Source organism: Egretta garzetta, unplaced genomic scaffold, assembly GCF_000687185.1.
Source record: "Egretta garzetta isolate BGI_Z169 unplaced genomic scaffold, ASM68718v1 scaffold271, whole genome shotgun sequence".
In the NCBI taxonomy this organism is placed as follows: domain Eukaryota; kingdom Metazoa; phylum Chordata; class Aves; order Pelecaniformes; family Ardeidae; genus Egretta; species Egretta garzetta.
This window is the reverse complement of record NW_009258669.1, coordinates 1,846,067-1,862,618: the sequence shown is the minus strand read 5'-3', so window position 1 is coordinate 1,862,618 and position 16,552 is coordinate 1,846,067. Positions and strand designations below refer to the sequence as shown.

Here is a 16,552-nt window from a genome sequence, read left to right as displayed (position 1 = left end):
AGATTATCACTGACGCCAAACTAATCTGTTTTAGTATGTACTTGCAAGTAAACTGTGTTCAGCTACTCCCCTCTCACCAAAGCATTTTTTTTAATTGGAGAGAAGGATCAGCTAAAGGAAAGGAGGAAGGAGGCAGCTGCATGTTATCTTTATCGACCTAATACCAGGGAAGCAGAGAACACCCAACATCAGATGGACATAACGTGTGCTATCCAAATGCTAGAAAAAAAGCCTGTGATCTTTTAGAACTGATGCCATATACACCACGTATGACAGCAGTTCCACCGCAGCTCTCCTAATTGCTCGCATTGAAAACTTCCTGTAAACTGGTGACTTGTCATCTTTGCAGGCAGCTTTAGAAGATCCTTCCCAAGGACCTTATTTGTTTTATTCATATACAAGAGGATCAAGGCCACAGCTAAAAATAAGAGTGTCTTGCTTTCAAAGGCAAGACAGACAGAAACAGGCCATTTTCATTGTAACATTCAGAAAATAGAAATTGGCAGGAAAGGAAGTGACTTAAGAGTACGCACTAAATACATATCACATGAAACTGAGCCTGTACTCCAGCATTTTAGAAAGCTATCCTGGAGATTTTGCTGTACTTGAGAAAAAACAACCTGCCAAGGATTTTGAGTTTTTGTTCCAGAAAAAGATTTATAAAATATTGCCGGGGGAGGAAATCTTATCTTTTCTTCCATTTACCATCACCTTTATTCCCTCAAAAAATACCTTGTGAAACCTGCCGCCACAAGAAACCTAAAGACTATTTTTCAAGCTCAACACCAGCAACAGCCTGTTGTAATACCTGCAATGATGATAATGAAAGCTGTTTCATAAAAACCTGTGGCAATTACAGCTGTGTACACTCTGCTCATAATACAGGTTTTAAAAGGAGATTAATCATGTTCTGATCCTCAAACTAGACTGATAAATCATGATGATGTCACACAATGATTCACACTTCAGATGACTCATACAGCCAGGATAATTACCTAGCAGGTCTTCCGCAAATCTCCTGTTCAATGAGTGAGCACATTAGGGAATTGAGGACTCCTGCTGTATGGATGGAAAAGGAAGTGTGGAGAAACAAGAAAATCAGTACTACAAATCAGGTAGTATTAAATGCCTATTCTGACTAATTTGCATATTTAATTTGAGACACAGGTTTCCTCTTAGCTGTGACCAGGTTTTATTCAAGTAAATACCCTACAGTTTTATTATACAAGTAAAACTCCTCTTTAAATGTTTAAGCTTGACTTTGTACATGTATGTAAATCCTTAGTCTTCAAAAGAAAAAAACCCTGTGACATAGTAAAGTTATTTTTCCAGCTTCCATACAAAATAGCACTTTTTCTCTGCTGGTAGAAGACATTAAAATTTTTACTGTATTAAGTGGTCTGTGTAAGTTTTACAAAAGTTGGATATAAAAACCAAAAAAGTATGCAAAAATTCCAAAGTACACTCTGACAGCTAATGCTCTGCGAATACTTTATTACACAAATTACATTCAGCTTCTGAAAATAGTGTTCTAACAGTGATACCATCTAAAAATAAGACATTCCAGAAACACATCAAGTTAGGAAGAAGAAAAAAAATTAAATAGAGACTTTTTTCTTTCCTTCAATGCAATATAATGCTAGTGATTTTAAAAAAATAGAAGAAGATTTAGCAGCTTCATTTTCTTGTGGCACTGTATTTTCTCTGTACTGCAACAGGTTAAGGACATTGAATAGGAAAGGCACAAAACAGAAATTGGCAACTGAACAGTTACAAGAAAAATATTTTGAAGCAGATAGTAAGACTTATTTACAAGATCCCCAGTTTGAGATGAGAAGATACTACTGCTTTAAATCAGTGCTGCAATTAGAAGACTGTTTGCTTTATTAGATGGTCACATAAAAAACAATGGCACTGATATGGAATTTCCATACACTCCTCCACTTAAAAAACAGAACTAAAACCAAACAAAAATTAAAGTAACCAGTGTACAGCCCCACACAGACTAGTACAGTTTACAATTAAATACACAAAATCTTAAACGTGCTTAAGGGAAAAGGAATCTGACATTCAAGGGTGAATCGTATAATGGAGAACTCAAAGGCTGGTTTCAGGATGATGAAGGTGCTGGTGGGGGTGGAGGTGCTGAACACTCTTCCTCTGAATCTGTGCCATCATCTTCGTCTTTTTCTTGATCGCTTCCCTCAGTGCTCAGTCGGTCAAACCCTTTTCGGCTGTAGCCTTTGTGGCTTGCAAAGAAGTTCCCAAGGTTTAGGCCACCACCGCCTTTCCCTGTGGAAAGGAAAGGCTTGTCATATGGTTTGCTTTACTGTACAGGGGGAATAAAAATCTATCTACTCATTCAACGATATAGTGGAAATTTTTTAAAGCGTCCTTCCAGAAACTGTTTGTAAAGAGCAGCCCATGAGCCACAAAAGCTGAGTGTAGAGATTATGAAAGGGGAAGGAAATCAATCTTTGAAGTAGATGCTTCAAACTACTTTTTTCAGCATCCATTGATTCATTAAGTCTTTACGCAGGCTATTTGTGTTCCCACCAGTTGGCCCTTAGTCTCAAAGTGCTTCGTTTCATTCACCAGATCCACAAATAACTCATTATAACAGCTACTGCTCTCCCACTGGTAGTGACACATCCTCTTCAGTGTGCAGATAACGACGGACGAAAGGTGTCGTAAAAGACATTTCCACAAAACACCTGCAGTTTGCCCCCAGTCCTCCCCCTGAGAAAGTTCTGTCAAATCTGTTACTCAGCTAGGACTGAATACAGAAAAAACCCTCCAGCTACTGCGTTCCTAAAGGATCTCCAATGATTTAGACTTACCTCTAAGTCTGCCTAAAATTCTGCCTGAACTTGAATCAAGTTTGTGATCCCCATCAGCTGAAAAATAAGGTAATTTCAAAAATGAGCTAAGAAAATAATATTGTATGATTAAACAATTATCTGTATTTTCTGATACAAAGCACAGGCATCAAACACATCGATCAGCAGCTCTGAGAAGCAAACCTGATACTTTTCAGCTTCTTGATTAATGTGAAATTACAATTCCTAACAGAATTATCATACCACAGATGTTCAGTTTATGCCAATTCAGCCATTAAGAAGATTTGCATGTAAGTTTTTTCTGAGAATTTCATTCCCTCAACTGTTCACTTATGTTACTGTGAAGAATTTATATGAAAGACAAGAACCTTGTGATTTGTAATATGCACAACTACATTGCAGCACACTGCAAAATACAGCTTGACATTTGAAATCGTGTGGTTTCCCTTCAGAGAAGACTGGCTTTCTGGAAGACAGTGATCTGTGAATTTCTTCAGATATTTTGGAGCAACATTCTCTCACCCCTCATAAACTATATCCTCCTCCCTGGTAACTCTTGCCATCCTTCATCTGAAGAAAAATTAAATGCCATGACCAAACTGTCTTTTCCTATATACTACTCAGTTTCCATAAATCTGCACAAGAGGTTTACTTTTACCAATGTAACTGTACCGTGCTCTTTGACACAGTAAATCCAAGCACTGCTTGAATCCAAATGGAATGCAAAAATGCTGTTATGGATCATATCCATGAACGGCAGTACTGCAGAAGTCTAGAGCGTTGGCACATTTGATGTGCTAACCATGTCTGAACACAAAGAGTCGGGAAGCTACACGCTGAAATCTTCAGATGAAATACATCCAATTCAGTTGCACAGCAATACTAGATTGCTGAATTACCTACTCTGCCATAGTATGTCCCAGCCAGTGGCAGAAGCTTGTGTATTCCATGTCCATTTTCTTCTCATGACGAGAATATCTCGATAAAACTATTTATGCCATACAAAATAACCAGTGTAATGATCAAACCCCTACTGCAGTCTACCAGTTTCTCAAAAAATATGTTATTATATCATATGAATTAAGAACAAATTTACATAGCATTGTAAGTACCAATTAAAGCTCTCTCAGCAGTGGATGGAGGTGCATTATGGAAACTCGTCTGACCCATGAAACGCACAAGGTAGTGGTGAACAATAATATAACCTCTTCTAAATGTTATCTGTTTGCATTTTGCTTATACTTTTATAATACTCATAGAGTCCTTTGTTCTCAACAATTTAAAGGTCCCAAAGTGAAAGTGAAACTATGCTCAGAGTATTAAAATTCATGTATTCTAGATGATAACATGAATATATTCTAGTCATTTTTGAGATACCAGTTTTCAGCTTGACACCAATTAAAGTTTTTAGATACATGTTCTGGAAAGGTGGTATGTAATATTAAAAGCACAGGGGGATGCAGTTGCCATGTGCATGCTGAGTCTTTGCATGCAGCACCACAGTAACTGCTCAGAAGGGTGAAGGGACAGTAAGCCTCTCTCTCCTCATACCCTCATCCCTCAGAGTCCAGTGATGTTTCGAACTGGAATGATAGAAGCCCATTCTCGAGAGTTACTCATGGTTACCTCCATAGACAGTTGTCTTCCTCCATCGAATAAATACTAAAATTGCCAGCAGGACAACAACAGGGATAATTAGAAGAGTTGTAATAAGAACAAAGGAAACTCCAGTGCTGGCCTGTCGGACCAGATGTTGTTTTTCCTGCTTCTTTAGAGGGTCTGTTGATTCTGGGTTGTTTTTCAATCTGGCTTCTACAATTGTTTCTGGTTCTTTAAAAAGAAGACAATTTCAATATGTCATCCATATGCATCAAGCAACACAGAACAAGGCATTAAAGAATAGAACAAGCTAGAATACCTGAAGTGTTGAGTAACAAGAAAACAAAAGACAAACACTTATGGAGACATTTTTAGCTCTTGCTGATGTTATTCCAAATGTGAGGCAGAGAGACTCTGAATGGTATCACTCACTAGCAAAGATACCCTCCCCTTTTCTTGAATGGGGAGAGGAGAGGTGTCAGGGAGAATTTTGTCTTTAAAAGTATCTGTCATTTAAAATATAGGGAAATCCCCAAAAGATCTATTTTTCCAAATTAGCGTGTGAGGTAATATCAATTAAATATCTCCCTTCGACAATAATACTTCCACAAGAAATACAGAAATCCAGTACATGTTGTATTATCATAAACAAAAAGGAAAGCATTTAAATTTCTTTCTAGTAAACTTGTGACAAAGGGTTAAATTTTCAGAATGGCCATATCCCGTGAAAGAACTCTGGCTCTGTACACCTGGAGAGCTTTTGAAAACTGCATCCAGTCATTCCTGACTAACCTGTTACCCCTCCACCTACAAGGAGAAAAACAATTTCAGTAAAATCCTCTATGCTGTTTTGTATATGTATAAAAGATCACATGCTTTGTGCTAACTTCTAAGGAGTAAAACTGTCTAGCTTTATGTTTTAAAGCCTGACTTAACTGCCTGTCTTAAGAGGTAGCTGCATCAGAAACACACTCTGCATCAACTCTGTTTTGATTCTGTATCAAACTTAAAATGATGTATTCTGAAAGAATAGAAAATGCTTCAGTTTACGCGTAAGACTAATAGAATGATAACAATGATAATCATTGTTATAACTAACACGATGGTAACAAGGACACAATAACATGCTGTCTGTTCAAGAAAGTAGTAATAGCCAAGAACAATTTTCCTCCACCATCCTGCCCACCTCTGGGCAAAGCTACTGTTCTTCATGTATTTTCCCCCACTTCACAGCAGTGCAAGCAATAGTAACAGTCTGTCACCAGGAGGCCACTCCTGTCCATTTATTAAGCACAGGATGACACAAAGTCCGTTGGCCATCTGTTTTCTTCAAGTGGAGTTGAAAAAACGTTAATTTCAGTTTATGTACCCTAAGCAGTTTCAGAGATTGTTACTTGAAAACTGTTTCTTACCCTGGTGCTACTATTGCATTTGTCTCTGTAACATTAGAAGTGTCAGCTAGCGTGGTATCTGCCTAAAGAAAGCTGAAACGCATTAATGTATACCTAGGTTTGTTGCACTGTGGATGCTGTAATGTCAACACTTCCTTTTTGGGTACCTCAGGAGGACTGATGTACCAGCAGAGGTAAAACAGAAGGATAATGGTTTTGACGGTAAGCATTTCATTGTTTTATAACATCAGCCTACTTTATTCTATGTGCTTCCAATTGGCAGGTGGGATCTTTTGCTATTTTTCTTTGTCTGCATATACATGGCTAAAGCAAATCACACAAGGTCTGAATTCAACCAAAGTAAAACAGTTAAGAACATTTGAACATTTTGTAGAGACCTCTCCATAGCCTGGTACTGTTTTCCTGAAAGAGAAATGAACTTTTCCTTTTCAACAGAAAAGGCCTATATAACGGAATACTAATGGTTAAAATTACTTTTCCTCTTCCTGAATTGCTATTTTACCCCCTTTCAATTTCCTCTACATGTATTTCTTTATCTCCTTAATTTTCTACATGTTTTTATTTTCTTTTTTTTTTCTTTTTTTCATTTTCGTGCAGTAAAATTAAAAAAAAAGAAAGCAGTAAATCCAGGGAAATATATCTAAATAGAAAAAAATGATATTTCTTTGCCATATGGTGTGACTGGCAAGGCTGTGTACTGAAAGACTATGCCGAAAGATAAACCAGCTGCCATTGCAAATAACCCTTTTTTGGTGACTGAGGGTTGTGGAGCAGGGGGGAGGGTGCTGGGGAGTAAGTATCACAGTTATATTTCAGAGCTATTTCTGCATCTAAGGGAGCTGACACAGATACCAATCTGGACCACACCAGATGGTGGTACGGAATTAATCCACTAGTTAAATTTTTATCTCGGTGCCTGTGAAGCACTTGTCATCACTGAAATGTTTAGATTGGCTGTAAAATAGCATCTACCATGTAACGCTTGTTACAAGCTGGTTTCTCATGCTTCCTACACCAGCTCGTTTTATCTATACTCACTGTATGAAATGATGGTGAAAAATAAAACAACAGTGAAACTAGTTAGCATTTTTCCCTCCAACTTGGCAGAAGCAGTCCTAGTCTATGTGAAAAATACTTGGTTCCTTCATTTCTGGTATGAATCAGACTAACCTTTTATTTCCTGCACCTCAATACCAGCCTTTTTAACTGACCGATGTTCCATTTCTGTAAAACAAAATTATTCTTCAGGACAACTGACATTTCAGAAAGACGCTCAGTGACATTTTCCTGCTAGCTTTCTCAACTGTACAGTACAATCCTACAGTAAACAATCCCATCAGCACCTGAACTTCACCAAGGCGAGTCAATATAAACCATTCAATAGCTCACAAGGCCATGGAAAAAAGAAAAGAGCTTGATTCATGGAAGGTGTTTGTAATAATTAACTCACGCCACAGAGAGATTTTATGGGCACATGTAAAGGTTCAGGGATTCCCAGAAAAATAAAACTCTTAATTATAATCAAAATCATGATGGACTAAAGGCTGGCTGAATCAGGGCTCCATGGCTACTGTATTTTTATACTGAAACAAAAGCTAAAAAGAAAATTATATACAAGGACTTTCCACATCTAGCCTGTAAGTGATGAATAATTCTGTTATTTTTTTGTTCTCATGTTTCTTTGAATAAAAGTCTAGAAGTGTTCTCATTCAGGTTACTATATGCAGAAAAAGCCATATCCAGCTAGAATTACAATTTATCTGGTCCAGTTTCCTGTTATTAACAGGAGCTGATACCAGATACCCCAAAGGAAAACCCATGAATTATAAACAGACAAATATGGAATAACTGGCTTAGTCAGAAGTTCATTTATAACAGCAGACTCTTACTGGTTGACTAACACCCTGAAGCCTGAGGCTTTTTCTCTCTCATACATTTTTTATCCAATATAATGTAACAGTGGATTATATTTTTACTCCTGTAAAATATCTAATCTCTCACCAAATCCTACTAAATTGATGTCTGACTAATCAGGTCCCTCTCCCTGAAGTCAGGCTCCTTGGCTTGGGGGTTACTAGATTAAAACTGGGAAGTGTTTCCACTTCATGGAAATTGGACTTCAAATTATACTAGATTCATTTTTCAAATGATGAATACTCCCAATGGAATGAATATAAATTTTAAGTTGACTTGTGTTTTTACTTCAGCCCCTGGTAGTTTCCTATACGATAACCTCAAAGGAAGCAGTTGACTTCTCAGCAAATGATACATTAAAATTACTATAATGCTAAAGTCATGCTTTTGTTTAAGCAGGTACTGACATGACAAGCGATAGATCTACCACAAGGCAAATGCATTTTGATTCCTCCTGCAACAAACAAACTAATGCACTCAGGACTCTCCTTTGACAAAGCATACAGCAATGCTGAAGAATGGTCTTTTAATGAAAGCTGAGCAGTAGCACAGAACTTTTGCAGGCAGAGCTTGTAGTGTACTCAAATCATTGTCATTAAGCTGCCAGGTTCCTTGCCAGTGGTACCAGATAAGTGGTACTGATCTGAAGATACAAAGTTTGAAGTTGTGACATTAAGAACAAAAAGAACATACTTTCTGTGGATGTGAACTTCCACACTACTCTGGCATGAACATCTCCAACAAATACTGTTTTATCTTCTGAAGCAACAACATCATGTGGCATCTCAAAGCTCTGTGAAGACAAGCAGTCAAAGATTACTCTCAAGTGTCTACACATTCACTAACCCTGAACTTGAGACTGGTCATATTCAGTCCTCCGACTGGAAAATGCAGCAGGTGCTGGTGTGAAGGCCCAACATGAGTGAAGGGAGAGGAATTCCATTTCTAGCCTATGGTTGCCTTCTCCATGGACAACAACATGGAGATTATTAGATGTATTCATGCTAACCAATTTTTATATTCATAATAGTTGTATTTAAATTCTTGCATTCAATTTATCCTGTGAAATATATATTTAAAAAATCATGAATCTTGGTTTCAAGCCCACGTATTTAATCTTTGTTAACTTGTATGCAACATAGCTATTTGCTATACTCAGAAAAAAAAAATAACTCTAAAAGACTGGGCTGCAAATAACACTGTATGTGTGTTACCCAGAAATGGGAATCTTAACATTCTTTCTTTAGTCTAAGACAATATATGGATTTTTTTTTTCAATAAACAATTTTTATGTCCTGTATGAATGACATTTAGCCTTAACTTCTACACTAATCTTCTGTACAGAGGGGATGTAACCATACAGTTGAATAATATTTCTGGTTAGGAATACACTCTATTTTTGACATTACTAGCATCTAACTATATGAATATTTCATGCCATTCATTCTTCTCTTAAATTAGCTTTTAAGTACTGTCTGACAGCAATAAAGTAGTTATCCTTACTGAAGGTATTATCTGTAGGAATCAACTTGAGGGTAGTATAATTTTTGAAATTCTAGTGTCTTTATTAAGTTAATATTATAAAGAATTCCTTTTGAATACCTTACATTATAAAACATCTTATTTCCTGTAGTAGTCTTACAGAAAAATTGGAGAAATAGGATGTTACCAATGTTCTCACATATATAATTGTATGCACCAGGCACTCTGTGCAATACTCTACCTTTCTAAGCGGAATGAAAGTATCAATTATTTCTCCAGTAGAGAAGTTCATCACAAATCCTTGCACTGGTTCTGCCCCTCCAGGATAAGGCATTCCATTAACTGCAAAGAGGAGACCACCTGCAACAACATTAGATTTGCTTTAACAACCCCCACACAGCAAACTACAGTGAAGATGAATTGTAATAGTATAGATGAAAAAAGGTTGTCTGAGAGGAAGACAGAGGCAAAGACAGATAGAAAGGTAACTCAACAGAAAACTAAATCGCAAGAGGGAGATTAAGCAAGATTTAGCAGGTAAAAGTTTGGCATTTAAAAGATGCACACTTTGTTCCAATGAGAAGAACAAGCAATGCAATTTTTTACAGATTGGTTAAATGTAAAAAGAATGTAAAAGAGTTTAAAAAATCTGAAGAATGCTTTGCTAAGGATGTTTGATATGATAACGGAAAGTTCTTTAAGTGCATCAAAAGCAGAAAGTCAGCTAGGGAACCAGTGGGAACACAAGAGGAAAAGGTGTGAAAGGGAGACTCAGGGATGAGGGGCCTGTGGCACAGAATCTCAGTTTTAGTCAGTTTTTTCTGTTGAATATGTTGAGGAGATTCCGACACTTTTTTTTTTTCTTCATAGCAAATAGGTCAGAGGAGCCAGCTCAACTGGAAGGAGATACACAAAAGGTGTTAGACAAATTGGAGATTAATAACTCACCAGGTTTGGATAGCATTCACTCAAATTCTGAAGGAACTCAAATGTGAAATTACAGACCTCAGGCCAAGCTGAATAACCTAGCATTGCAAACAGCCACTCCTCCAGAAGACTAGCAGACTGCCAAAGTAATGTCCACCTACAAGAAGTCCTCAAAAGGGTGCCTGGGAACTTTAAGTCAGTAATTCTGGCTTCCATCCCCAGTAAGATGGTAGAATTCATAATGAAGAATAAGACATGGGTAAGTGTAGCCTGTCGGGAGCAAGTTGCTCTGGCTCCTCTAAGGGGAAATTGTTCCTCACCTCTGAATGGGGAGAAAAAGCAGCCAGGTAAAGGAGATTCTGTAGACATACTTGGATTTTCAGAAAGCCTTTGACAGGGTTGTGCATCAGAGGTTATTAAAGAATGTCAATTGTCACAGGGCTAAATGAAAGACCCATTAATGAACAAGAAGCAAAGAGCAGAGCTTCACGGGAGAGTTTATCATTTTTCAGGATAGAGAAATCTGAATGGTATGATCCTGCAGGGATCAGAGCCAGAAACAATTTCATTCAATAGTCTCATCAGTGACCTGAAGAATGGGGTGAACAGTGACATCTCCCAGTCTGAGGAAGGTACTGAGTTCTGCCGAGCTGTCAAAAGCTTGATGTTATTGAGAAAGTCTGGAAAGACTTTTTGTAAGAATAATAGAGTTGTCAAACAGCTGGCAGAAGAGCTTTGGCAAAAAGAAATGTAGAGTGATGCTTCTGTGAAAAAAATACAGATCCTGCCTACGCGATGTTTAGCTTGGAACTGGCAGCTACAACGCAGGAGAAGCATCTCCAAGCCATCAGTGAAAGGTTTCTGAGATCTTTGGTTCTGTATACAGTGACAGCCAAAATTTCAACAGAATGTTGGGCGTCATCAGGAAGGAATTAGGAATGGAGGGGACAATTCTGCTACTGTGCAAAAACTTAGCATGCCCATGTCTTGAGTGCTTTACTCCCGGCATCTCAAGAAGGTCCTAATGAAGTTAAAGATGCTAGAAGAGAAAGGCAACTACAATAGACAAGAGGCTGAAGCTATTAAATGGCTTATGGGGAGAGGGTAAGGTGGCTGGGGATCTGTGGTTTGGAAAGGAGAAGGCAGCAGATATGGGGAGTGTGGAACTGTTCTTCACTAACTCCTAAAACACTGGGATTGAGAAGCACTCAGCGAAACTAGGTCACTTTTTAAAATTAAAAAAATAAAGGTGGTTAGCGAGCTTCTGGAGCCTGTAACTGCATGAGGTCAAGAAGGCAGAGAGTACTACAAGCCAGTTCAAAACGGGATTAGGAAAAGTCATGGGCAATAGGTCTATAGAAAGACACTATGAAGAAGAGGTCAGGAGCTACCTCCTAACACCCCTAGATAAAGTGTTTCTGGATGCCTAGGGATAGGAGAGGAATGGACCACAAAAGGCAGCCAGGCTTACAGATTCTCCTCAGAACGCCTCTCTTGCTGCCACTGTCAGAGACAGAGCGCTGGGCTATAGGTATCAAGTATCTCAACCAGTAAAACATTTCTTATGTTCTCGGCAGGTGCAAGAGAGATAACCATGATGTTAAATTTGAGATCAACTATAGAATCAGGAGCCTGACATGCCAAAATTCCTTATCCAGTTCTTGACACTTACATTACTTCAGCATTGGTATTAAAAATCTAACGCAAAAACTTAATATAGTAATTGTTAACCAGATTGTGATATTAAAACCCACAACTTTTTCAAACTGTTTGCTTTCAGATTTTTTTTCTTGATAGTTCGGAAGCTCTTTATTTTGCTCTCTTCAATAAAGCTTGAGATGAATGTTTTAAAACATTATTGTTAACTAATTATTGACTGTGCAGTCACTAGGAAGCAAACAAGATCATCTACTTGTTGACATCACATTTAGGGAGTCTAATCAGTCATTTCTCAGAAGCAGAGCTTATATGCAAGCTTCCCTCATCCTGCAAATAGGAAAACAGGATATTTCTAAAATTTTCCATTACATCAGCTCTACTTTGAAAGAGAATAAATATCTGGCCTAAGATAACATGATAGCACTCTTCATGAAATAACACTGTGTACTGTGACATACTGGCATAGAGCAACTACTTGAAATCTGAAGAACAGGAAAAAAAATTACCTGGAACATATGAAACTGCAAACAACTGTCTTCCAAATGATTTGTGCTTGATCTCTCTTATGAACTCCCCAGTCTCCAACCTGAAGCACTGAATTCGACCGTTTTCCCTGTCTGCAACACATAGCTGACTGAAGTCGGGGATCAGGGCTAAGCTGTGAGGGATATGAAATTGTCCAGGTCTGGCTCTGCCTAAAGAAGTCTCTGCAATACAAAATACCCAGGTTTCTGTTAAAGTACACACTAAAACTATCAGTTTTGCTTAGAAACAGCAATATGTCACATAACACAGTATGACATTGGGAAAAGAATCAAGTCAGCTTGCTTTCTTCTCCTAGAAGTTTGTTTAGGTAGATAAACTGTGATAGTCTGTCACATTGTCTTTGTAAATCCTGAATTTATGATTTACTATTTCCCTATAAAATTTGGCATAGTTTGATGCCTGATACATGAATCCAGTCAGGCAATAATGTAATGGGATCATGGCATACATCTTGTAAAAACGGTTAAAGGCTTATATTAGTTGATCAAATGTTTAAGAAAAAAAAAAAGGTTTTTGTGAAAGTCAGAACATTTTCTTTGTAAGTCCGGACATGCCAAGACTTGTCCTGAAAGAATGCTAACAAATTCCCATTTTTTATTTGTAGTAAATATATAACTACTACAAGTAGCTGTATGAATAGAAGAGAGTAAACTGGAATGCAATGACAAGGCTGAAATTCAGCCAGGGCCTGGAAGGTATTTCGGTAACAGAAATTCATAAATAAAAGCAATATTAACATCAGCAACCTCATGGTTCATGGTGAGTCCATAACAACAGCAGTACGGGTAAAGTTCCAAGAGCTCTGACCTGTACCTTCTCCCCACTGCATCATGTACAATCCATTTGGAGAGAACTGAATGATTCGGCTGTTGCAGTAGCCGTCAGAGACATAAATGCTGCCAGTGATCGGATCCACAGCCACATCGGTTGGTTGACAGAAATGATTTTTGTCACTGCCCGGTTGCAAAGCTACTCCTAAGACCAGTAATGCTTCTTTACCATCTGCTCCCAGTTTGAAAACCTTTTTTTTAGACAATGGGAGAAGAGAAGAAGTTTCAGTTATGGAAAGTGAAATTTAAGAGGGATGACTGCCTATGGAAAAATATCTATTAATGTGCATAAGATAAATTTATATACCAAACACACCCTTAATATATTGACCAGTTTTTCAACAGTGTCGGTTCTAGGAAATTTTTGCATAAAATATAAATCTCCTGTGATTACAGTGAACAAGTTAGTTTCATATTCTGGGTTTAAGTACATAGGAGACTTGATAAGCAAAGATGTAGCAGAAAGATCTATTCTTTTTCAAAAGAATCATTGTTTTAAAACAGATACTTTTATTTCTGAATACTATGTCCACGTAGCAAATTATTCAATACAACTGTATTCCATGAAGGCCACAGATGTCAATTTCTGTAGGCATATTCTGAAATGTTTTTCTTAACAGGCCTAGATAAATAATTCATGCCAAATCTCCATGAAAACAAAAACATTTTTTTTTTTTTAAATATTAAGACCTTAGCATTAAAGCTTCAAAAACGTACCTGATGGAGAGCTACATCAGTGACCCAGTAGTTACCATTTTTATCTATACTTAAACCATGTGGTAAATAAAATCTGCAAGTACAAACGTAGAAGAATCAAATTAAAAACATCTTTCAGGAAGAATGATGTAGATGTGAAGACTTCGCTTTTTATCTACATAGCAACAAATGTTGTACATACTAACTACCTGTAATATTAATGAAAAAGATACCTTTACAGAATAGAATTCTCTTGACAAGAGTGTCTCAGCCCTGGAATTCACTCGATTTCTGGTATCTCAGGCTATTACTTGCTATCTTTCAGGACAATATACAATACTCATGAGCTCTGCTTTTCTGTTAATCTGGCTGGTAGATGAAATTGTATGAATTGCTAGAAAGCGGAGGTGGTAAAGATGGTGAATTACTTGTATTAGTTGTTGACTTTGTAATTTTCATTTGTTTGTTAATTTAAATAAACTCAGAGGCTACAATCACACAATGTGATATAAAACAGGTGAAAATGGTCTTGGGGACTTTTTGGAGTAAAATATACAAAAATTTATATTTTCCATATTTTTCTAATATTTTCTATTGATAAAAGCAAAAATAACTTACAGACTTTTGCCCATGGAACGAAGCAGTTTTGCATTACTTGGATTCAGGACAAGAATTGTGCTCTGTTCAATTGGTCCAAGTCCTCTTTGCTGATAAACAAATTTGCTGTCAAAAGAACTATACAAAAATAGTGAAATAGAGAGCCAGCATTAGAAGGTTCCACTGATGAACAATACACATGCAACATACAGCTGAGTTCTGTAGTTTAATTCCAGTGGTGGGTTATTGGCTTCTTTTCTTCAAATAAGTCTTATTATATGATTGTATGATTATAAGAGTTACAGTGTTGGATGTCTGCATCTCCTACTGAGGTTATGACTTCCAAACTAAATGTGCACAGCCATGATTAAGATAATCCTAAAGCAAGCAGGCAAAAAACCTCTTCCTTTTTTTTTTTTTAATTTTGCTGTGGCAAATCAGGAATGGGAAATCAAACAATGTAGCCAAGTAAAATGTAGCTAATCACCACGGCATAATTGCCAGTATGAACAGGTATACTTTGTACTGTCTAAGGCAGTGTATGCACGTTTGCATGTCTTTTGGATTTTTTTTTTTTCCAAACACAATTCAATATTTTGCTAGAGCTTACTGCTGTAAGATTCAGGTCTTAAGGTTCTTATCCTTGCGGGAGACTATAGGATATGATGTGTATTTCTTCTACCCCCACAACTCTACACTCAATTTTCAGGGTATTTGGAATATATTAATAAGCACCATTTAAACACATTACTATTTCAGACACTAAGAACCAGGATTAACTTTCCAGAAGACATTTAGTAGGCATAAAATCATAATATGCTTAACAAAGAATAAAAAATATAGTTGTCTGTACCCCTATGGAAAAGTTGGCTATTAACTCTAACCTGTTGAAGTGAAGATAAATAGAGTGCAAAATGTTTTGAGCAAAATTTAAGTCTAAATATTAGGAAATGGTATTAGACTGTGAGTATTTGATGTGGATGAAAAATGTGTGAAAACAAGACATAGACCCCCTCTCATGTTGTATTTTTAAATCCATTTGTTAATCCCAAGAGAAATCCAGCTATGATTGATGCAACTTGGTAAACAAGAATATACTTTGTAGTCACAGAGAAGGCTATGAATAAAGCTATTAAAACTTTATATTGTACAGTCCTAGCAGCCTCACCTCTCCATAACATTAAATATTTATATGTCTAGAATTTTCAATGTGGAAAAGCAATACTGGCTTCATATATAACCAGAAAAATCTATGACAGGATGTGTTTGAGTTTCTGAATAGGCTACGATTAAAAAATAATATTTAGATATTGCCATAATATACAGTAACTATTTATTTAATTTCTGACAGAAAGCACTAAATCCTTTTCACTATGAATGGTTAAGCACAAGGTGATAGTTACTAAAACTCTCTACTGAGCCCTCCTAAACGCTCTGCTGTGATGCTACAGGGAGACATAGGGTAAGGGGTACTGGCACACAATGGCATGCTGATGTAGGCTTGTTTGACATATCTGCTTGTTTGACTGTGATTCAGCAGCTGTTGTTTTATTCTTTACCATTACTGACAGTAATCTTCCATAACATGTTCTCTTGGTTTTAAACATTTTTATTCAAAAAGGAATCTAATACTCGTAATGACTTGCTCTAGGTATGGATGACCACAACTGGAGAACCAACACTGGGCAGACTTAACTAATATTATTATTAATGTTATTATTAATCAGCACAGCTAATCACAGAAGAGAATCTTAGTGATGGTAGGTATTGTACAAAAAACCCTCAGAAAACAAGATCATATTGCTGGAGAACTGACTAGCTAGTCCACTTAAAAAAATTATTTGCTTTCCTTATTATGATTTTGTTTCTTAGTACCAGTGCTGTCTAGACTTCTAAGTCTTCCCTGCTAACAACTACCCAGCTCTTCTGGGAACTGAGTGCTTTCAGTGTAAATAAGAGACTGTAAGGTATTTTACGCAAAGGAAGCCTAGTGAACTTTGAAATGGGTTTATGGGAGTGATCTTCCATGCATCTTCTCCCTGTCGAATAC

General features: G+C 37.1%; 1 protein-coding gene across 3 annotated transcripts in view; it reads right to left on the bottom strand.

The window, feature by feature from the left end:
• Positions 1-1,696: 1,696 nt before the first annotated feature.
• The window catches only part of PAM (peptidylglycine alpha-amidating monooxygenase), a 77,490-nt gene continuing 62,634 nt past the window's right edge, over positions 1,697-16,552 (bottom strand). Inside the window, exons 15-24 of one of the 3 annotated variants that reach the window (XM_035888492.1) lie at positions 14,524-14,640; positions 13,927-13,999; positions 13,187-13,400; positions 12,340-12,540; positions 9,489-9,607; positions 8,459-8,558; positions 7,022-7,075; positions 4,467-4,670; positions 2,841-2,897; positions 1,697-2,292 (exon numbers count right to left, since the gene is read on the bottom strand). In XM_035888492.1, coding sequence (XP_035744385.1) covers positions 2,111-2,292; positions 2,841-2,897; positions 4,467-4,670; positions 7,022-7,075; positions 8,459-8,558; positions 9,489-9,607; positions 12,340-12,540; positions 13,187-13,400; positions 13,927-13,999; positions 14,524-14,640 — 1,321 coding nt within the window. In that variant the 3' untranslated portion in view covers positions 1,697-2,110. The remainder of the gene's footprint in view (positions 2,293-2,840; positions 2,898-4,466; positions 4,671-7,021; positions 7,076-8,458; positions 8,559-9,488; positions 9,608-12,339; positions 12,541-13,186; positions 13,401-13,926; positions 14,000-14,523; positions 14,641-16,552) is intronic. The other 2 variants (XM_009648667.2, XM_035888493.1) reach the window with 2 other exon arrangements.